The 23,878-nt window shown below is 44.2% G+C and overlaps 1 protein-coding gene across 2 annotated transcripts; it reads left to right on the top strand.

Moving 5' to 3' along the window:
- Nucleotides 1-12,558: 12,558 nt before the first annotated feature.
- Nucleotides 12,559-20,094, top strand: LOC127294739 (DDT domain-containing protein PTM). Of its 2 annotated transcripts, XR_007846974.2 has the most exons (10): nt 12,559-14,275; nt 14,383-15,054; nt 15,397-16,549; nt 16,899-17,196; nt 17,314-17,438; nt 17,520-17,980; nt 18,086-18,114; nt 18,249-18,581; nt 18,685-18,806; nt 18,896-19,034. XR_007846974.2 is itself a non-coding variant. In XM_051324619.1 (9 exons), the coding sequence occupies exons 1-9, from the start codon at nt 12,735-12,737 to the stop codon at nt 19,729-19,731; spliced, it is 5,673 nt and encodes a 1,890-aa protein (XP_051180579.1). In that variant the 5' UTR covers nt 12,567-12,734; the 3' UTR covers nt 19,732-20,094. The 2 variants fall into 2 exon arrangements, 1 of the variants encoding a protein (XP_051180579.1); XM_051324619.1 differs by having other exon boundaries at nt 12,567-14,275; nt 18,249-18,806; nt 18,896-20,094.
- Nucleotides 20,095-23,878: the final 3,784 nt, after the last annotated feature.

Raw genomic sequence — 23,878 nt, 5'->3', positions numbered from 1 at the left:
AGTATACTTTTGCGTGCAGAATCGTCATTTCCGGAAGTTCGCCGGAACTAGGGCGGAAGTTCCGGCCACCGGAACTTCCGGCCAAAGAACTGCTTCACGGAAACTTGAATAAACTTTTGCATCCGGACTCCGATTTTGATGATCTTGGGCTCGTTTCGAAGCTAGTAAAAAGCTCTACAAGATCATGCATGGAACCATCATAGTCCAGTAAGGTAGGATAGAAACAAATGGATAAAGGTTTTACCTATCTATAAACAGCAAACCGGTAAAACCTCCAATATGGAAAATGCAACAACTTGAGTTAGGAAACTCGGATTTAGGTGAAACCAATTTTGTTGTAAAGAAGATGACAAGAGCTACCCCACAAAGAGTGAAAGGCTTAAGAACAAGTGGGGTAGGTTTTTCTATGTATTTTAGAGTGAAACCTCTCAATACGAGAAACCGAGAAAAACTCCAATATCGAAAACGCAACAAGTGATTCATGCGGAATCCGTTTTCGATGAACTAGAGCTTGCTATGGAAATAACCACAAGCTCTAAATGACCACATGGATAAGATCCAAATAACAACCAAGAAATATGATGCAAGGATGCAAAGGTTTGAGCTCTCTCCGAACGATACGATCGAGTTACTCACTCGAGAGCCCTCTTGATAGTACGGCAACTAAACTATAAAACGGTCTCCAACTACACCATGAGACCTGTAAGAAAGAAACCCTATCAAGAGCAAACCTTAACCTTGCGCGTTCCTCTTGAGCTCGATGAAGACGATCTTGATCACAACAAGATGGAACACCTTTCTTGATTGTGCTTGCTTGATGAAGTCTTGTGGATTGCTCCCCCATAATCCACCATGGGAGAGCATTTTCTTCGGCACATCTTCACATATCCATGATCACCATATGGATGGCAAGCTTCAAGCAAATGATCTCTTAGAGATGGCTCATCTTGAACTTGCACTTCATTTCTTCATTCTTCATCATGTTGATGTCTTGAAGTTAACTTTGAGGGATCACTTCATCTTCATCTTCAAGGCATACTTGATACTTGATATCCTTCATTAATTTCTTCTTAATGCAACCTTGAAGCCAACATATGGTTCAAGCATTGCCTATGGACAACACCTACAAATATAACTCAATGCAAACATTAGTCCATAGGAATTGTCATTAATTACCAAAACCACACATGGGGGTCCATGCACTTTCAGGCGGCGAGATGTAGTGCGGCGCAACACCAGGGATTCCGGCGCCAACGTGGAACCTGCACAACACAACCAAAGTACTTTGCCCCAACGAAACAGTGAGGTTGTCAATCTCACCGGCTTGCTGTAACAAAGGATTAGATGTATAGTGTGGATGATGATTGTTTGCAGAAAACAGTAGAACAAGTATTGCAGTAGATTGTATTCGATGTAAAAGAATGGACCGGGGTCCACAGTTCACTAGATGTGTCTCTCCCATAAGATAAATAGCATGTTGGGTGAACAAATTACAGTTGAGCAATTGACAAATAGAGAGGGCATGACAATGCACATACATGATATGATGAATATTGTGAGATTTAATGGGGCATTACGACAAAGTACATAGACCGCTATCCAGCATGCATCTATGCCTAAAAAGTCCACCTTCAGGTTATCATCCGAACCCTTCCAGTATTAAGTTGAAAACAACAGACAATTGCATTAAGTATGGTGCGTAATGTAATCAACAACTACATCCTCGGACATAGCATCAATGTTTTATCCCTAGTGGCAACAGCACATCCACAACCTTAGAGGTTTCTGTCACTCCCCCAGATTTAATGGAGACATGAACCCACTATCGAGCATAAATACTCCCTCTTGGAGTTACAAGTATCAACTTGGCCAGAACCTCTACTAGTAACGGAGAGCATGCAAGATCATAAACAACACATAGATAATAGATTGATAATCAACATAGCATAGTATTCTCTATCCATCGGATCCCAACAAACACAACATATAGCATTACAGATAGATGATCTTGATCATGTTAGGCAGCTCACAAGATCCGACAATGAAGCATAATTAGGAGAAGACGACCATCTAGCTACTGCTATGGACCCATAGTCCAGGGGTGAACTACTCACTCATCACTCCGGAGGCGACCATGGCGGTGAAGAGTCCTCCGGGAGATGATTCCCCTCTCCGGCAGGGTGCCGGAGGCGATCTCCTGAATCCCCCGAGATGGGATTGGCGGTGGCGGCGTCTCTGGAAGGTTTTCCGTATCGTGGCTCTCGGTACTGGGGGTTTCGCGACGAAGGCTATAAGTAGGCGGAGGAGATAGGTCAGGGGGCCTGACAGAGGGCACACACACTAGGTTGGCCACCTCGTGGCCCCACTTCGTGACTCCTTCGGTCTTCTGGAAGCTTCGTGTGAAAATAGGCCCCTGGGAGTTGATTTCGTCCAATTCCGAGAATATTTCCTTACTAGGATTTCTGAAACCAAAAACAGCAGAAAACAACAACTGGCTCTTCGGCATCTCGTTAATAGGTTAGTGCCGGAAAATGCATAAATATGACATAAAGTATGCATAAAACATGTAGATATCATCAATAATGTGGCATGGAACATAAGAAATTATCGATACGTCGGAGACGTATCAGGGATGAGGGCATCCCAACCACATAGCTAGATATAACCATTTTTCAAGTTCGGTTGAGTGGATGGGACGAGTAAGTTTCTTGCACCACTTATTTCAATTTGTACACAATTTCGACCAAGTTATGCCTTTAACTTGAAGCACTATATTTGATATGTGTAAATTTTCTTCCAACATTGTTATGTTTCCTTGTTATCACATTCATCAGTTTTGTTTAATTACTCGAAGCTTTCTTTATATTATATCTAGAAACAAATTTTGTAAACGCCTATTGACCCCTTCTAGGCATCATACCACCATCTTTCACAACCCTACTTACTACCCCATGATACGTCTCCGACGTATCGATAATTTCTTATGTTCCATGCCACATTATTGATGTTATATACATGTTTTATGCACACTTTATGTCATATTCGTGCATTTTCTGGAACTAACCTATTAACAAGATGCCGAAGTGCCAGTTGCTGTTTTCTACTGTTTTTGGTTTCAGAAATCCTAGTAACGAAATATTCTCGGAATTGGACGAAATCAACGCCCAGGGGCCTATTTTTCCACGAAGCTTCCAGAAGTCCGAAGACGAAACGAAGTGGGGCCACGGGGTGGCCAAACCCTAGGGCGGCGCGGCCCCACCCCTGGCCGCGCCGGCCTATGGTTTGGGCCCCCTGTGCCCCCTCCTGACTTGCCCTTCCGCCTACTTAAAGCCTCCGTGACGAAACCCCCAGTACCGAGAGCCACGATACGGAAAACCTTCCAGAGACGCCGCCAACGCCGATCCCATCTCGGGGGATCCAGGAGATCGCCTCCGGCACCCTGCCGGAGAGGGGAATCATCTCCCGGAGGACTCTACGCCGCCATGGTCGCCTCCGGTGTGATGTGTGAGTAGTCTACCCCTGGACTATGGGTCCATAGCAGTAGCTAGATGGTTGTCTTCTCCCCATTGTGCTATCATTGTCGGATCTTGTGAGCTGCCTAACATGATCAAGATCATCTATCTGTAATTCTATATGTTGCGTTTGTTGGGATCCGATGAATAGAGAATACTTGTTATGTTGATTATCAAAGTTATATCTACGTGTTGTTTATGATCTTGCATGCTCTCCGTTACTAGTAGATGCTCTGGCCAAGTAGATGCTTGTAACTCCAAGAGGGAGTATTTATGCTCGATAGTGGGTTCATGCTCGCATTGACACAGGACAGTGTGAGAAAGTTCTAAGGTTGTGTTGTCTTTGTTGCCACTAGGGATAAAACATTGATGCTATGTCTAAGGATGTAGTTGTTGATTACATTACGCACCATACTTAATGCAATTGTCTGTTGCTTTGCAACTTAATACCGGAGGGGTTCGGATGATAACTCAAGGTGGACTTTTTAGGCATAGATGCATGCTGGATGGCGGTCTATGTACTTTGTCGTAATGCCCAATTAAATCTCACTATAATCATCATGATATGTATGTGCATGGTCATGCTCTCTTTATTTGTCAATTGCCCAACTGTAATTTGTTCACCCAACATGCTGTTTGTCTTATGGGAGAGACACCTCTAGTGAACTGTGGACCCCGGTCCAATTCTCTTTACTTGAAATACAATCTACTGCAATACGTGTTCTACTGATTTCTGCAAACACTCATCTTCCACACAATACGGTTAATCCTTTGTTACAGCAAGCCGGTGAGATTGACAACCTCACTGTTTCGTTGGGGCAAAGTACTTTGGTTGTGTTGTGCAGGTTCCACGTTGGCGCCGAATCCCGGTGGTGCGCCGCACTACATCCCGCCGCCATCAACCTTCAACGTGCTTCTTGACTCCTACTGGTTCGATAAACCTTGGTTTCTTACTGAGGGAAACTTGCTGCTGTACGCATCACACCTTCCACTTGGGGTTCCCAACGAGCGTGTGCTTTACGCGTCATCAAGCTAAATTTCGGCGCCGTTGCTTGGGAGATCAAGACACGCTGCAAGGGGAGTCTCCACTTCTCAATCTCTTTACTTTGTTTTTGTCTTGCTTAGTTTTATTTACTACTTTGTTTGCTGCACTAAATCAAAATACAAAAAAATTAGTTGCTAGTTTTACTTTATTTGCTATCTTGTTTGCTATATCAAAAACACAAAAAAATTAGTTTACTTGCATTTACTTTATCTAGTTTGCTTTATTTACTGTTGCTAAAATGGCCAACGCTGAAAATACTAAGTTGTGTGACTTCACAACCACAAATAATAATGATTTCTTATGCACACCTATTGCTCCACCTGCTACTACAGCAGAATTCTTTGAAATTAAACACTGCTTTCTTGAATCTTGTTATGCGAGAGCAATTTTCTGCAGTGTTAGTTCTGATGATGCTGCTGCCCATCTTAATAATTTTGTTGAACTATGTGAAATGCAAAAATATAAAGATGTAGATGGTGATATTATTAAACTAAAATTGTTCCCTTTCTCATTAAGAGGAAGAGCTAAAGATTGGTTGCTATCTCTGCCTAAGAATAGTATTGATTCATGGACTAAATGCAAGGATGCTTTTATTGGTAGATATTATCCCCCTGCTAAAATTATATCTTTGAGGAGTAGCATAATGAATTTTAAACAATTAGATACTGAACATGTTGCTCAAGCTTGGGAAAGAATGAAATCTCTGGTTAAAAATTGCCCAACCCATGGGTGACTACTTGGATGATCATCCAAACCTTCTATGCAGGACTAAATTTTTCTTCACGGAATTTATTGGATTTAGCTGCTGGAGGTACCTTTATGTCCATCACTCTTGGTGAAGCAACAAAGCTTCTTGATAATATGATGATCAATTACTCTGAATGGCACACGGAAAGAGCTCCACAAGGTAAGAAGGTAAATTCTGTCGAAGAAACCTCTTCCTTGAGTGATAAGATTGATGCTATTATGTCTATGCTTGTGAATGATAGGACTAATATTGATCCTAATAATGTTCCATTAGCTTCATTGGTTGCACAAGAAGAACATGTTGATGTAAACATCATTAAAAATAATAATTTCAACAACAATGCTTACCGGAACAATTCTAGTAACAACTATAGGCCATATCCTTATAATAATGGCAACGGCTATGGTAATTCTTATGGGAATTCTTACAACAATAATAGGAGTTCACCCCCTGGACTTGAAGCCATGCTTAAAGAATTTATTAGTACGCAAACTGCTTTTAAAAAATCTGTTGAAGAAAAGCTTGGGAAAATTGATATACTTGCTTCTAAAGTCGATAGTCTTGTCATTGATGTTGATCTTTTGAAATCAAAAGTTTTGCCTAATGAAAATCATCATAGTAAAATTGTTACTACAGCAAATGCCATTCAAGTTAGAATTAATGAGAATATAAGATTAATGGCTGAACTGCGTGCTAGGTGGGATAGAGAAGAAAATGAAAAACTAGCTAAAGAGAAGAATATAGCTAAAGTTTGGACTATTACCACCACTTGTAATGCTAATGCTACACATGTTGCTGCACCTCCTACTAATAATAATAAAAGAATTGGTGTTAGCAATGTTTCCACTTCTAATGCAAAGCGCGAAAAACTGCCTGAAACTGCTAAAACTGCTTAAACCGCTCGTGATAAAGCTGCTGAAATTTTTTCCAACATTGGGGATGATGATCCCATTGCTTTAGATTATAATGGTTTGAATTTTGATGATTGCCACATCTCTGAAGTTATAAAGTTCTTGCAAAAACTTGCTAAAAGTCCTAATGCTAGTGCTATAAATTTGGCTTTCACGCATCATATTACAAATGCTCTCATAAAAGCTAGAGAAGAGAAACTAGAGCGTGAAGCCTCTATTCCTAAAAAGCTAGAGGATGGTTGGGAGCCCATCATTAAGATGAAGGTTAAAGATTTTGATTGTAATGTTTTATGTGATCTTGGTGCAACTATTTCTGTTATGCCTAAGAAAATTTATAATATGCTTGACTTGCCACCGCTGAAAAATTGTTATTTGGATGTTAATCTTGCTGATCATTCTACAAAGAAACCTTTGGGGAAAGTTGATAATGTTCGCATTACCGTTAACAATAACCTTGTCCCCGTTGATTTTGTTGTCTTGGATATTGAATGCAATGCATCTTGTCCCATCATATTGGGAAGACCTTTTCTTCGAACTGTTGGTGCTATTATTGATATGAAGGAAGGTAATATAAAATATCAATTTCCTCTCAAGAAAGGTATGGAACACTTCCCTAGAAAGAGAATGAAGTTACCTTTTGATTCTATTATGAGAACAAATTATGATGTTGACACTTCGTCTCTTGATAATACTTGATGTACACTTTCTGCGCCTAGCTGAAAGGCGTTAAAGAAAAGCGCTTATGGGAGACAACCCATGTTTTTACCTACAGTACTTTGTTTTTATTTTGTGTCTTGGAAGTTGTTTACTACTGTAGCAACCTCTCCTTATCTTAGTTTTGTGTTTTGTTGTGCCAAGTAAAGCCGTTGATAGAAAAGTAAGTACTAGATTTGGATTACTGCGCAGTTCCAGATTTCTTTGCTGTCACGAATCTGGGTCCACCTCCCTGTAGGTAGCTCAGAAAATTAAGCCAATTTACGTGCATGATCCTCAGATATGTACGCAACTTTCATTCAATTTTAGCATTTTCATTTGAGCAAGTCTGGTGCCATTTTAAAATTCGTCAATACGAACTGTTCTGTTTTGACAGATTCTGCCTTTTATTTCGCATTGCCTCTTTTGCTATGTTGGATGAATTTCTTTGATCCACTAATGTCCAGTAGCATTATGCAATGTCCAGAAGTGTTAAGAATGATTGTGTCACCTCTGAATATGTTAATTTTTATTGTGCACTAACCCTCTAATGAGTTGTTTCGAGTTTGGTGTGGAGGAAGTTTTCAAGGATCAAGAGAGGAGTATGATGCAACATGATCAAGGAGAGTGAAAGCTCTAAGCTTGGGGATGCCCCGGTGGTTCACCCCTGCATATATTAAGAAGACTCAAGCGTCTAAGCTTGGGGATGCCCAAGGCATCCCCTTCTTCATCGACAACATTATCAGTTCCTCCCCGAAACTATATTTTTATTCCATCACATCTTATGTGCTTTTTCTTGGAGCGTCGGTTTGTTTTTATTTTTGTTTTGTTTGAATAAAATGGATCCTAGCATTCACTTTATGGGAGAGAGACACGCTCCGCTGTAGCATATGGACAAGTATGTCCTTGGTTTCTACTCATAGTATTCATGGCGAAGTTTCTCCTTCGTTAAATTGTTATATGGTTGGAATTGGAAAATGATACATGTAGTAATTGCTATTTATGTCTTGGGTAATGTGATACTTGGCAATTGTTGTGCTCATGATTAAGCTCTTGCATCATATGCTTTGCACCCATTAATGAAGAAATACATAGAGCATGCTAAAATTTGGTTTGCATATTTGGTTTCTCTAAGGTCTAGATAATTTTTAGTATTGAGTTTGAACAACAAGGAAGACGGTGTAGAGTCTTATAATGTTTTCAATATGTCTTTTATGTGAGTTTTGCTGCACCGGTTCATCCTTGTGTTTGTTTCAAATAAGCCTTGCTAGCCTAAACCTTGTATCGAGAGGGAATACTTCTCATGCATCCAAAATACTTGAGCCAACCACTATGCCATTTGTGTCCACCATACCTACCTACTACATGGTATTTTCCGCCATTCCAAAGTAAATTGCTTGAGTGCTACCTTTAAAATTCCATCATTCACCTTTGCAATATATAGCTCATGGGACAAATAGCTTAAAAACTATTGTGGTATTGAATATGTAATTATGCACTTTATCTCTTATTAAGTTGCTTGTTGTGCGATAACCATGTTCACTGGGGACGCCATCAACTATTCATTGTTGAATTTCATGTGAGTTGCTATGCATGTCCGTCTTGTCTGAAGTAAGAGAGATCTACCACCTTATGGTTAAGCATGCATATTGTTAGAGAAGAACATTGGGCCGCTAACTAAAGCCATGATCCATGGTGGAAGTTTCAGTTTTGGACATATATCCTCAATCTCAAATGAGAAAATTATTAATTGTTGTTACATGCTTATGCATAAAAGAGGAGTCCATTATCTGTTGTCTATGTTGTCCCGGTATGGATGTCTAAGTTGAAGAATAATCAATAGCGAGAAATCCAATGCGAGCTTTCTCCTTAGACCTTTGTACAAAGCGGCATAGAGGTACCCCTTTGTGACACTTGGTCAAAACATGTGCATTGTGATGATCCGGTAGTCCAAGCTAATTAGGACAAGGTGCGGGCACTATTAGTACACTATGCATGAGGCTTGCAACTTATAAGATATAATTTACATGATACATATGCTTTATTACTACCGTTGACAAAATTGTTTCATGTTTTCAAAATCAAAGCTCTAGCACAAATATAGCAATCGATGCTTTTCCTCTATGGAGGACCATTCTTTTACTTTCAATGTTGAGTCAGTTCACCTATTTCTATCCACCTCAAGAAGCAAACACTTGTGTGAACTGTGCATTGATTCCTACATACTTGCTTATTGTACTTATTATATTACTCTATATTGACAATATCCATGAGATATACATGTTACAAGTTGAAAGCAACCGCTGAAACTTAATCTTCTTTTGTGTTGCTTCAATGCCTTTACTTTGAATTATTGCTTTATGAGTTAACTCTTATGCAAGACTTGTTGATGCTTGTCTTGAAGTGCTATTCATGAAAAGTCTTTGCTTTATGATTCACTTGTTTACTCATGTCATATACATTGTTTTGATCGCTGCATTCACTACATATGCTTTACAAATAGTATGATCAAGATTATGATGGCATGTCACTCCAGAAATTATCTGTGTTATCGTTTTACCTGCTCGGGACAAGCAGAACTAAGCTTGGGGATGCTGATACGTCTCCGACGTATCGATAATTTCTTATGTTTCATGCCACATTATTGATGTTATCTACATGTTTTATGCACACTTTATGTCATATTCGTGCATTTTCTGGAACTAACCTATTAACAAGATGCCGAAGTGCCGATTCTTTGTTTTTCTGCTGTTTTTGGTTTCAGAAATCCTAGTAACGAAATATTCTCGGAATTGGACGAAATCAACGCCCAGGGGCCTATTTTTCCACGAAGCTTCCAGAAGTCCGAAGACGAAACGAAGTGGGGCCACGGGGTGGCCAAACCCTAGGGCGGCGGGGCCCCACCCCTGGCCGCGCCGGCCTATGGTTTGGGCCCCCTGTGCCCCCTCCTGACTTGCCCTTCCGCCTACTTAAAGCCTCCGTGACGAAACCCCCAGTACCGAGAGCCACGATACGGAAAACCTTCCAGAGACGCCGCCAACGCCGATCCCATCTCGGGGGATCCGAGGAGATCGCCTCCGGCACCCTGCCGGAGAGGGGAATCATCTCCCGGAGGACTCTACGCCGCCATGGTCGCCTCCGGTGTGATGTGTGAGTAGTCTACCCCTGGACTATGGGTCCATAGCAGTAGCTAGATGGTTGTCTTCTCCCCATTGTGCTATCATTGTCGGATCTTGTGAGCTGCCTAACATGATCAAGATCATCTATCTGTAATTCTATATGTTGCGTTTGTTGGGATCCGATGAATAGAGAATACTTGTTATGTTGATTATCAAAGTTATATCTACGTGTTGTTTATGATCTTGCATGCTCTCCGTTACTAGTAGATGCTCTGGCCAAGTAGATGCTTGTAACTCCAAGAGGGAGTATTTATGCTCGATAGTGGGTTCATGCCTGCATTGACACCTGGGACAGTGACAGAAAGTTCTAAGGTTGTGTTGTGCTGTTGCCACTAGGGATAAAACATTGATGCTATGTCTAAGGATGTAGTTGTTGATTACATTACGCACCATACTTAATGCAATTGTCTGTTGCTTTGCAACTTAATACTGGAGGGGTTCGGATGATAACCTGAAGGTGGACTTTTTAGGCATAGATGCAGTTGGATGGCGGTCTATGTACTTTGTCGTAATGCCCAATTAAATCTCACTATAATCATCATGATATGTATGTGCATGGTCATGCTCTCTTTATTTGTCAATTGCCCAACTGTAATTTGTTCACCCAACATGCTGTTTGTCTTATGGGAGAGACACCTCTAGTGAACTGTGGACCCCGGTCCAATTCTCTTTACTGAAATACAATCTCTTGCCAATACTTGTTCTCTTGTTTTACGCAAACAATCATCTTCCACACAATACGGTTAATCCTTTGTTACAAAGCAAGCCGGTGAGATTGACAACCTCACTGTTTCGTTGGGGCAAAGTACTTTGGTTGTGTTGTGCAGGTTCCACGTTGGCGCCGAATCCACAGTGTTGCGCCGCACTACATCCCGCCGCCATCAACCTTCAACGTGCTTCTTGACTCCTACTGGTTCGATAAACCTTGGTTTCTTACTGAGGGAAACTTGCTGCTGTACGCATCACACCTTCCACTTGGGGTTCCCAACGAGCGTGTGCTTTACGTGTCATCACCCCACACCATTTTCTTGCAATATCAAGAAAATAACGATGGCGAATATAGTGGCTAAACTACAAACCATAGAGTAGGATGTAGATTTTGAAAGTTCTTTGTTTCTGTTGTGGCTTATGAGTTTCTTAAATACGCAAATTGTCTTGTTTTCCAAGTTGGTGGTTACCCGACCCGGTAAGGAGATCAAACAAAAGTATGAAAATAATCCTTACTCATCATCAGCCCATAGATCCAACATTATATGTTCTCATGCACTAACAATCCCGATTCATGTAGAACATGAGTTAGGCCCTTTGGAAAAATCCCCGTACTCATACATATTAGGATCGTATCTTAAATATATATAGGGGTACATATTTCATAAGATATACGCATACACCCACTGATAGTAACTAACTACCAAGCGATGCATTTGGCCACCCTAAGTGTCTAAATGTTAATGCCCCACGTTATCAGTGCTAGCTATCTATGGTGCGGTGGAGGTTGGTGGTAGAAGGGTCGGAGGCCGCGTCACCCCAAGCTAGATATGGAAGGTTGGATCTAGGTTACCCGGAAACTTAGCACGTTGAGCGCGCGCCGAGAAATGGGCCAACAAGGATACTAGGTACGAGCTGCACCGATTCGTTGGGCCTAAGGTAGGCATGTTGTTTTGGCGCACCCTAAACCCTCGCACTTTCTGCTTCCTCGAATGTTTCATCAACTGCGATTCTTTCAATTAAATTTTAATACTTTGTTCAGATGAAAACCTAAGTTTGGCAAGAAGCAGTCACGCTGTACATAAACCTTGTTACCGTGCACTATGGTTTTCGGGGAGCGCTGCCTCAAGTGAAGCCATGGTTTTGAGAAAACGAAACATGGGCAATTGGGCATGAACCCTTTGTCCAGATCGTCCAAGATAACAAAGGCAGCGAGGTGGACGGGACCGTAGGAAAGAGCATACGTGCGTGCGTAGTTGGACGTAAGCACACTCCGTTGGCGCAAAGCAACAGCCATGCACAGGCCGGGCGTGTTGCCACTCGCTCCCTCCACAGTTTTGAATTTGAAAAAACAGCAACGCCTCCCTCCATCACGCTCCCGGCCTGCGCACGCCGCCGCCGGTGACGTGCTGCCGCGGCGGACGACGGGCGCCCCGAACGCACACCACCTGGTCCAGCCAAGCCAGGTTAAGCCCCGGCCTCGACACGTACGACGGCCCGAGCCGCGCGTCCACACCGGGTCGGTCGGTCGGTCCGGCTCGCAACCGACTCCGGGTGCGGCTCGCTTTCCGGTCCCTTTTTCTGCTCCGCTCGTGCGCCCTCTCTCCCCGTCATCCCGTCCTCTGCCCTGCCTCCCTCCCCTCACCCTCGCCGCCGCCGCCCACCGCAGTAGGGTTCGCGACGCCGATCCGCCGATCAGACCCCGCCTCGCGCTCCTCCACCTCCTACTACCCCCCCCCCCCCCCCCCCCCGCGCACCGTACCCGGCTCCGCGGATTTGCTCCTGCCGGCGCGCCATCCGCATCTGCTCCGGCACGCGCCGCCGCGCCCGCCCGCCGCTTCCGTCGGGGGTCCCGGCCGGGAGCGGCTTATTCATCTCGCGGTGCGTATGATTGTACCACTCTAGGCGCTAGGGTTTTTCCACCGCGCACCGCACGCCATGGACCCTGCGGCGGAGGTTTCTCATCGGATGCTCCGCGCCGCCTCGCCTCCTCCCGCCCAAGAGGCGGCCGGGGTGGAGATCGCGCAAGATGGCGTGCCGGCCGCGGCGGGAGAGTCCCAAAATTCCCCTCCCGTGTCGCCATTGCCGACCGACGGCAATGGGGACGCCGCGGCGGCTCCCGCGGCGGGCGAGGCCAGCATGGATGTGGATGGGGCGCCCCTGGCCAGCGAGGGAACAGAGCGCCAGGCAGCAGCCGACTCCAAGGCAGAGGCGGACGGCGTTAGCCTTCTGGAGAAGCAGCAACATGTGGCGGTCACCGAATCCAAGATGGAGGTGGATGAGATCACCGCTTCCGAGATCAAAGAACATGCCACTGCCGCGGTGGTTGCGCCAAGCGAGGTGAAGGCGGAGGTTTCTCCCCGGATGCTTGGCGGAGTGGACATCGCCCAAGTTAGCCTTCTGGACAAGCAGCAAGATGTGACGGCGCCTGTGGTGACTGAATCCAAGATGGAGGTGGATGACAGCAGCGCTACGAAGCAAGAACATGCCATGGCGGTGGCGCCAAGTGAGGTGACGATGGAGGAAGGTGGCATCAGAGAGGATCATCAACAGACCAACACATCTGATGGCGGCCGTCTGGTGAAGGAAAACGAGGAGGGGGGATGCTTTGTGGGCCACTACATCACCACGAGTGCTTCAAGTGATGGAGCGACTCGCCTTGGGAAGGTTGCATCCTATGATGCCAGCATCGGGGTGTACAATGTGGTGTTTGAGGATGGGCAGGGCGAGGAGTTTGCGCTTCCTCAGCTCAGAGAGTTACTTATGGACGATGGTGCATCTGCCATGAAGGTGAGCCGCATGAAGAGGAAGCTGGACCTGCTGGTTTCAACAGGGACTGTCAAGCAGGCCAAAGGGCCACCAACTACTAGACAGAGGGTTGATGCGTGCGAGGTGCCCGCCAGGCCTGATGTATCACAGCAGACTGGGTGTGATCCAGATCTATCTGGGATTGTGAAACCTTCGAGCAATTCATCAGATTTAGCTAAAGCATTACCAGCTGAGCTGGACCTGCTGGTTTCGCCAGGGACTGTCAAGCAGGCCAAAGGGCCACCAACTACTAGACAGAGGGTTGATGCGTGTGAGGTGCCGGCCAGGCATGATGTAACCCAGCAGACTGGGTGTGATCCAGATCTATCTGGGATTGTGAAACCTTCGAGCAATTCATCAGATTGTGCTAAAGCTTTACCAGCTGAGCTGTCCCCGCCGTTGCAGGGCCCCGAGTTGCCTCCATCATCGGCAGACATTGCTGTTCCAGAGGAGTCTATAAGCCACCTCTTTTCTGTTTACAACTTCCTTCGATCATTCAACGTGCAGCTCTTCCTCAGTCCATTCGGGCTTGATGATTTTGTTGCGTCCATTAATTGCACGGTGCAGAATACATTACTGGATGCTGTACATGTTTCGCTACTTCGGGCGCTGAGGCGGCATCTTGAGACTAAGTCCTCTCGCGGATCACAACTTGCTTCAAATTGCTTGAGGTACGCAATCTTTTTGCCCTTGCTTAACTAGAATAATAATATTTTCATGAATGTCGCGCTTTGTTAGTTCAACACTGATTTTCCTACTTTACTTGAATCGTGCACAGGTATGTAGATTGGGCATTACTAGATGTGTTGACTTGGCCAACTTTCTTGCTGGAGTACCTCTATCTTATGGGTTACATTAAGAGTCTAGGGGGCCGGAGTTTTGGTAGAACCCTCCTAGACATGGAATATTATAAGCTTCCTGTTACAACGAAGCTTAGGATCCTCCAAATACTCTGTGACCATGTCACTGAATCAGAAGAATTCAAAGCTGAACTGGAGGCTCGGGAAGGCTACAACGAGGAAATGGAATATGAGGGGTACTCTATTATTTCGTCAGAGGCTGGGTCAAGAGCAGTCCTGACTAGAGCCTCAAAAGCTTCTGTGTGCGGAAAGATCGAAGGTTTACAAAGCTCCAAAACTGCTCCAAATGCGACAAACCCAGAAGCTGTTTTACCGAATGCTTCCCAGGATGGCAACAGTGATGATTGTCGAATATGTGGAATGGATGGGACTTTGGTATGCTGTGATGGCTGCCCATGGGCATACCACTCAAGATGTATTGGCCAGAACAAAGCATTCCTGCCACAGGGACTTTGGTTTTGTCCAGAATGCGTGGTTAACAAGCTTGGACCAGCTTCTTCAAGAATAGAGCGTGGGGCAAGAGGAGCTCAAATGTTTGGCATTGATATGTGTGGGAGGCTCTTTCTAGGATCCTGCAACTATCTGCTGGTGTAAGTTTGTGCATCTTCATTCTACACTACCTTGGAATTCATTTTGCATCTCCATTCTGCTATTGCAAAATCCTACAGTTTCATTTTGAATATCACTACTTGCATTTTATATCATGAAATGATTATAAGCATGTCAGTAGCAGAAAGTCGGATGCTATAATAACAGGGCAAGAATCATATTCTGTTTGACCTCATAATTAAGAGGCTAGCAAGTTTTGTGGCATCCTATCTCCTTTCTATTCTCATGAAGTAGTAGTTTAGCCTTTTTCTCTGTTACCTGTCCTATAATTATAGATGTATATGTATAGTTTCTTTTAATCTTAATTCTGCAAAACAATGCAGGATTGGAATGTCTATGGATACAGGGTCATATGCAAGATATTACAATCAATATGATGTAGCCAAGGTCGTGCAGATACTTGCCTCTTCAGATGCATACACAGATATTTGTAGGAGAATGACAGAGTACTGGAGGCATCTGCTTGATATATTTCAGAATGAGAGATCAAAAATAGTTAAAGAAGCTGGTGCAAAACATACCACACAATCCAATACATCGTTAAGTGCTACTCCAATAAAAGCAGGGGTTGAAATTGTGCTGATGACAATGTTGACAGATGGTGGGGACAGTAAGACAGTAGTAATTCCTCAAATAAATGCGCAGCATGAATCTGTCGCCAAGCAGTCTACACTATGCTCAATGGAACACCTGGCAAAACAAAAATGCATGGCGACTGATGTAGGTTCTGCCACTGAGAAGACCAATGGAGTATCTGTGAAAACACCATTACCTCCGAAGCACATGCATAATACACCCAGAAATGGAGCCTTTGAACCCGCTGGGATTTCCTCAATCTCTCATCAGAACGGGCCTGTGGTAACAGGTGTGTCTAGTGTAACGCGCGCACAGCCATCACATGGGTTAGTTCGTTCAGACTTCTCCGCGAGTGGTGGGAAGTCTTTTAAACCTCGGGCTTACATGAATCTATACAATCATGGCAATGTTGCAGCATCTGCTGCCGCCAATCTAGCTGTTCTTACATCTGATGAGGGTAAGGTTTCGACATCCCAATTGACCACAAACCTAAGAAAGAAAATGGCTGCTGACTGTGCTCTACAAGTGAAAGCATTTTCCTCACCAGCTGCACAATTTATTTGGCCAAGTACTGAAAAGAAAATTATGGAAGTTCCAAGGGATAAATGTGGTTGGTGCCTTGCCTGTAAAAGTTCAGCATCTGGAGGTAAAAAAGGTTGTTATCTTAACTTGGCCACAGCAAATGCTATCAGGGGATCTGCTCGAGTTCTTAGTCTCATGCATGTAATTAAAAGTTCTGAGAGCCACTTCCCCAGCATTGCGGCTTATCTGGTGAACATGGAGGAAAGTTTGCGTGGCCTTTTAGTCGGTTCACTACAAGACATGCAACAGAGACAACGGTGGCATAAACAACTACAGGAAGCTTCCAACTGCAAAGCTATAGTACCCCTCTTGCTTGAAGTGAGTTCGTGTTTCTTGAAGCATTCCTTTGAGGCTTTTGTATTTTCCAATAATAAATTTGAAACAGGAAGGCTTTTAGCAGACTGTTAATTCTCATAGTTATGTGAACGCTGTTTAGTTTATATTAAAATATTATAATACAAAGTAAATTACTGAAAACATGTACTAGCATTTATCTTGTTAATTGGCATGTAGTGTAACTATATTCCGTGCTAACTACTTCTGGGGGGATCAAGTTGGATGTGCAATGAGTATCATGAAGAATGTTGAAATCCTTTGCAGAAAATTATTGCAATGAATGACAGTGATTTTTTCTTATCTTATTAATGTTGTCTCATGTTGGTTGCAGTTGGAGAGTAATATTCGTTCAGTAGCATTTTCTCCAAGCTGGGTGAAGCTATTAGATGACTGGCCATTGGAATCTCCTGCTCCATCTGCGGGCACATCCCATCCTGCAGCATACCAAAAACGTGGAACTGGTGGAAGGCGAGGCAGGAAACGTTCACTGGCGACCGAATCTGCTGCTGTTACCGACAATGGCAAGAGTTGGAAAAAGGTTAATTGGTGGAGTGGAGGAAATATTTCTAAACGTATTTTGCAGAGGGGGGGTTACCTTAGTTCGGCCATAAGAAAAGCTGCTCGTCAAGGTATTTGCACATCTTGAGTGCTGCTATTATTTTATTAATCAATATTATTGTTGTTCTTACTATTCCATTTATGTTTCTTGAGAAAGAGAAGAACTTGACGTGTTCTTTGTTCACTAGGTGGTAAAAAAAGGATAGCAGGTCTGTCTTATCATGAGTCTTCCAATCTTCCGAGACGAACTCGACAATTTGCTTGGAGAGCATGTGTTGGTTTAAGTGAAAATTCATCTCAACTTGCTCTGCAGGTTAGCACCTTCTATCATTATCTTATAGACAGTTAGATTCACCTATAGTTTATCCATGATCTTAATATCGATCACTCTCAGGTTCGGTGTCTTGATGCCCATATAAGATGGAAGGAATTCGTACCTCCAGATCAAACTCTTTCAGATGGGAAAAGTTCAGATCTTGACTTCCATGCTCTGAGAAATGCAGTACTTTGTGATAAAAAGATAGTTGACAATAAGATAAGATATGCACTTAAGTTCCCCAACCAGAAGCATCTCCCTGTTCGTGTAACCAAGAATATTTTGGAAGCAGAAGATAATCAGGATCAAAATGGCAAATTCTGGTTTTCTGAAAACCATGTCCCACTGTCCTTGGTCCGAGAATTCGAGCAGAAACTTGGGGTTACCTCCTTGCCTACTGCAGGAATTGTACAGTCTAACTGTTTCACCAATTTGTACCAAAGGCGAGTAAAAGCATCAATGGGGGATGTCTTTTCTTATCTATTTCACAAGGGGGATATCTATCCCTGCAGTTCATGCAAGAAAGATGTTCCCTTCAGGTTTTTTCCTTCACTACTTCGTTGTGCTCATTCAGTTATTGTTGTTACAAGATACTGACTTTTTCTTCACTTCTCATATGTGCCTTTTCGACGAATCACATGTAGGCGTATTGTAAGGTGTACCTCTTGTCAAGGTATGGACTAATGACACTACTAATTCCCTTTTTTTTCTTATTTCTCATTATGCAGTGAAAAAGACAATCAATCATTTTCTGAGCTGTCCAGTACTTGGTTACATTATTGCTAACTAACTCATACTATTTATCAGGTAATTGTCACAATGAGTGCACAGTAAGATCTGTTGGTGGCAAAGGAGGCAATGGTACTTCCACTTTGATATGCAAGCTATGTATTCAGAAGCGTAGTCTTATCCTTACAAATTACAGTACAAATGCAAGACACGTCTTGCCTCAAAAGAAGAGCACTGGCCAATTGCCAGTGAGTGCTCCCAAAATAGTCTTCAAAGTTAGTTCTTCCATTTCTGCTGAACCAGCGGTGACGGATCAAGCCCAGCCAATAGCTAAGGCTGAAGTCCATCCAGTTGCTAAACCCTGGTCCTCTTTTAGCGTTGCAGCGTTGCGGGCTCGGCCAAAGATTGAAGGTAAAAAATCCAAGTCAGAGAAAAAGAGGAAAACTCGAGAGATCAAATACTTTGGTCTCTCTTGGAGGAAAAATAGTAATGACAATCGTGGAAGTGATTTCAGGGCGAATGATGTAATCCTAAAATGCAAGGATGGTATGGGATCGGCAATAAAACCGACTTGCTGTCTCTGTAAAAAATCTTATTGTCCGGATTTTCTATATGTCCGTTGCCAGCAATGTAAAGGTAACTCCGGTCGCCATAATTGTTATGCAAAGCTATACCTCTGTGTTATCTTTCAGGTTTTCTAACTTCTGTTGTTTCCCTTCATATAGCTTGGTTTCATGGTGATGCCTTGCGACTAGAGGAAGAAAGAATACTTGACGTGGTTGAATACAGATGCTGCAGATGCCGAAGGCAAGCCATACCAACATGTCCTCATTCAGATGATTTTGAACCAGAATTCAGTGAACAAACAGTTGCTACGTCGTCCCAATCAAGCATGCTGTGTAGCGAGGACACTGCTTCATATGGAATATTTGAACCGACTGGGGAAGAAACATTTGATGCTGATTTATCAATGAACGTGGCAAGATTTAACCCAGGAACTAATCAGAAGCTATCCATAAGAAGGGCACAAGGTAAAACTAGTGGATATGTTGATCAACCTCCAGCGAATGCAAACGTCCATATGGGCAAATTTTCTTTGTCAGAGCTTGACGGTGTGGATGCCTCAGAGCTACCGGACTGGGATCATTCCCAGGGAAGCCAGTGGAATGAAGCAAGCCGTGGCAGTTCTGCAACTGAGACTTCTTCCCCATTCACTGACTTACTTGAAGCTGAGGATGCACGGTTTGCTAATACTTTTGGGATGCCATCTGGTATGCAAGACAATGGTAATTACACAGGAAGTTTCATCCGCGAGCCAGTAAGTATTGATGATGTGGCAGTCATGATAGAAGGCGGGTCTTCAAATACGCACTTCCCAGCAAATGACCCCCCTCCTGACAAGGCACCATGTATCAAGTGCAAGGACTCTCAGCCGCCACCTGATCTCAAATGTTCAGTCTGTGGCCTGCACATACACCGTCAGTGCTCACCTTGGGATGAAAATGACCTGCCTTCTGAGAGTGCCGACTGGGCCTGTGGTGCTTGCCGGGAGTGGCGATGATGAGCTTCATTGTTTACTGAATTAGCAGATGAACATCTGCTACTTGCAATATATTTTTGCCCGATCTTGCTTTGGTTTTAGGTTGGAGGTATCTCAGGAGATCTCGATGGAAAATTCCCCATCCGGATTGTTTGTATGTTGGCAATTATCGGACAAGTAGACATACTTCTTCTGGCCACCGTAAAGATAGAATAGCATTTTGCAACGATCGCCACAAAACAGACACTGTAGATATAAAAAGGATGAGTCACTGTTTTCCGTTCTTTGTGTGGGTTTGTTTTGGAGGAAATTCATAGAATTAGGATGCTGCTAGCTACAGGTTGTATGGAACTACAAAGCAATTCCATTTTCCTGTGATCATTACATTGTCTTTCATGTTCTTCTTCTGATCATCAACGTTGCAAATATTCGCACGCGATGCATGTGAATCATGTGCCCTGTAAATTAAGGGTGTGCTTCAACTGTGGTGATCTTTGGCCGGAATATGGTTCTGCGTGTGTAAGGAGGTTTTAGATCTGAACCTCTCTCTCTCCCAAGTCCCAATGATGCTGTGTGCCTGGCCATGTTTTGAGGAACCTCATAGTTTTTAAGACCTGAAACCTTGCGGATTTTATAAGAAAAAGAAACTGGTTGGGGCTTGTTTGGTTCCTTGCGAAGTTTCCCGGCGCTGGGTCAAGTTTGGCCCGATTGGTTCACCACCGCGTTTGGCGGGAGATGTACACATCGAGAAGGCGCACCATAAATCGTCTCATCACCCTCTCCCCTCTCGCTCCCTCATCTCACCTAATCTCTCCGCTCCTCTTCTCTCTCTCCTCTCGCCGTTGGTGGTTTTGCTGCCGCCGGTAATCGAAGGAAAATGCTGTGATGGTGGAATATCAGACACTTGAAGCCCTTAGGCGGGAGGACTTCATCGACTGGTACACCAATGCAATTTCTCTGCTTCATGCAGTGCTCCTTGAGGTTCATCAATGGCGGTAAGCTCTCAAATCACTCTGATATGCTTAAATATGTGTTAGCAAGCTTAGTTCCATGCGCAATCATTGCATGCACGACTGATTTGTAAGTTTTTGCCGATTTAGATGGTCAAGCTGGTTCTTCTCCTATAAGTTCATATTTTCTGTTCGTGTGATATTATATTACCATATTTACATATTGATACATGCGAAGAACGGTTTAATTTTGCCTGATATGGTTAGATTCAGTTTTTGGGGTTAGATCTGCTCAATTTTTTTTTTACTATACATGCGATGATATGAATGTAGCACTCGTTCGGGAAGGGGTGTTCCTCCTCAACCTAGTGGCATCCTCATCGACCATGATTTGTTCATGGCCTAGGTTGAATGGGAACATCTCTTCCACGTAGATTACACTGGTGCACTAGCAGCGGGAATTGATGTTTTACCGAACCTAGTACTATGATCATAAAGCATTGTTGATCACGCTCTCGGGTCAATAGATCATCTCTTCCCTCCGTTTATACGAGGCTGATTTTTTGTCATTGCACTTGATTTTCTGCATCGGCCAATGATTATAATATGGCACAAACCTAGAGAAGGGGTAAGTGAACCATGTACATTTGTGCTAACAACATTGTTTGCACTGTACTAGGTTCACTGACTCCGTTCGTAAGATTATTATGGCCACTTCTAGGAAATGAGGCAGATTTTTTTTTGCATGTCCTTCCTATGACTGTTTTTTTTTTGCTAATCTTATATGCCATAATGCCAATGATTAAAACGTGACCTATCATGGTTGCCGGATGATCCTTTCTGACATTGGGAAATGTACAATTACTATCTCCTATGCATTGCTTTTGGTTAGAAAGGATCGTTCGTGCGGTTAGTGATATGAGGCTCCAAGTTTAGTTGCAATTGTGTGCTTAACACAACATGTACCATCAATATGTCTCAATTAGGTTGTTTTTGTGGCGGTACTCCATGGTTGCTCCTGGTGTCCCTAACCTTGGAGAAGGGTGCTCCAACGCAGCTGCATAAGGCAGTGCCCGAAAGATGCCAAGGGGAAGGCCTGTGAAGGTGGGGCACTTTTATAACGATGATGGTCCAATCCATTTCGCCAAGGTCGTCATGTCACCTGGCCTGGAACTGTTGCCAATTCCTAAAGGCTTCAAGCAGTATATTGGCAACGTCCTTAGGACCGGTGTGCTGAAGACCAACACCGGATGCTCATGGATGATCAAGCTGAGAGAAGTGGATGGGTAGATTTCCACGGATCAATTATGGGCGGGATTATCCATTGCTCACGAAATCAAGACCGGGTACTTCCTGGCCTTCAAGGGCCTTAGGGGTGATGCCTAGAAAGTTACGATCTTTGACTATGACTGATGTAAGAGCAAAATTCACACCCCAAGTTTTGTGTGTTTGGTGACAACACTTGAGTAATCTCACCGTGTGCCTTGAGTATCATTGTTAGATTTGCAAGAGCACGGTGACCTCGCCGGACGCGTCAAGATCGGAAGACTGAAGCGTAGTTGATAGGTTTTCTGGTTTTGTGTGTGTTTAGCGAGGTGACAGTTGGAGAGAAAAAGGAAAGAAAACCAGATTTAGCCAGGCCGGTACTACCGGTACCTGTAGCGGTAGTACCGCTACCCCTATAGGTACCGTCCTCGGTACCGCTCTGAGTCTGCGCTGATTTCGTCCTCCAGAACACGCTGCGGTACCCCTGCAGTAACTAGGGCGGTAGTACCGCTCACGGTACCGCTTAGGTACCGTAACCGAGTTACGGTCGTACCGCCCTGGTACCGCTCTGGTACCGCTTTGGATCCAGTAAGGTCTGGACCCTATTGCGGTACCTCAAGCGGTACCTCGTGCGGTAGTACCGCTCTGCGTCCTTTGACCAGATCTGGAGGGATTTCGAACTCGGAGCGGTAGTACCGCTTCCATGAAGCGGTAGTACCGCTTAGGCCAAATCTGGACATAACGGTTGGATTTGGAGGAGCCTATTTAAGGGCCCCTTCTTCCCCAACACGATTTTATCTCTTCCCCTTCTCTCTCCTCCATTGTTGCTGAGCTTAATCCTTGAGGATCTCCTTCCCCATCCAACCAATCTTGCCCAAACTTTGAGGATAGGTGGAGGAGACCCCGATCTATAGTTCTACCAAGAGAGATTTCACCAATACTAGCTATTCCTTAGTGGATCTTGGTGGTAGGGTTCCTTAGTGGGGCATTGGAGAAGAGTTCCTTTGGTGGAGCATTGGAAGAGTTTCTTGGTGGGGCATTGGAGAAGAGTTCCTTTGGTGGAGCATTGGAAGAGTTCCTTTGGTGGAGCATTGGAGATGGGTTCCTATGGTGGAGCATTGGAGATGTGCAGCTATGGAGTCTAGCTTGGTGATGTACTAGATCCATAGGGTGTTGGGAGCATCCTTGTGTGTGGAGCTCGCCCCAACCTTGTGAAGGAATCACCGCCTCGACCGGTGCCTTAGTGGAAGAGGGAGAGCACCTCTGTGGAGCTCTCTTGAGGAAGAAGGTGAGGCCTTCCTTCGTGGTGTGGCCGTCTAGTCTCTTGTGTGAGACTAGCACCTCCTCAACGCAGACGTACTTCCTTTAGTGGAAGGAACTGCGGGAAACAAACCTCGACTCGCCTCGCGCCCCCCCGGTTGTCTCGCTCCTTACTCTCGTTATCTTGTTGATTCCTTTACTTGTTGCACTTGTCCGATATTCATTGTAGGATCACCCCCATTGCTAAAGTTCACACCTTTACCTTCCGTTGCATAAAAATTGAAAAAGACTAAAACTTGCCGTAGCGCCATTCACCCCCCCCTCTTGTTCGCTACGATCCATTCAAGTGGTATCAGAGCAAGGTTTTCTTGCTCGGGCTTTACCGCCTAAGAAATGGCCGAACAAGAGGCGGACAAGAATGGGTCACCTTCCCTTGGGCCACCCGCTCCATCATCGCCCATCGATTCCACGACGGCTACGTTGGATGACCTCAAGAAATTGGAGTCATCCATCGTTGCCCAAATGAAGGCGATGATGATGGAGTTGGTTGTACAAAAATCAAACCCTCCACCAAAAGCAAGTGCCGAGGATCCGCCACCAAAAGCTAACCCCTTCCTCTTGTTGATTTTGTCGCGCAAGCGACAAAAGATCCACAAAAGGAAGGGCTTGGGGATACCGGCACTTCAACAAAA

Source organism: Lolium perenne, chromosome 4 (genome assembly GCF_019359855.2).
Source record: "Lolium perenne isolate Kyuss_39 chromosome 4, Kyuss_2.0, whole genome shotgun sequence".
In the NCBI taxonomy this organism is placed as follows: Eukaryota; Viridiplantae; Streptophyta; class Magnoliopsida; order Poales; family Poaceae; genus Lolium; species Lolium perenne.
This window is presented reverse-complemented; position numbering and strand designations above follow the sequence as displayed.

Bases quoted from the DNA above. Each gene is read 5' to 3' on its own strand.
- LOC127294739 (XM_051324619.1), top strand. From the start codon at position 12,735: ATGGACCCTGCGGCGGAGGTTTCTCATCGGATGCTCCGCGCCGCCTCG. The intron at 14,276-14,382 runs GTACGCAATCTT...AATCGTGCACAG, and splicing joins CTTGCTTCAAATTGCTTGAG to GTATGTAGATTGGGCATTAC. The intron at 15,055-15,396 runs GTAAGTTTGTGC...AAAACAATGCAG, and splicing joins TCCTGCAACTATCTGCTGGT to GATTGGAATGTCTATGGATA.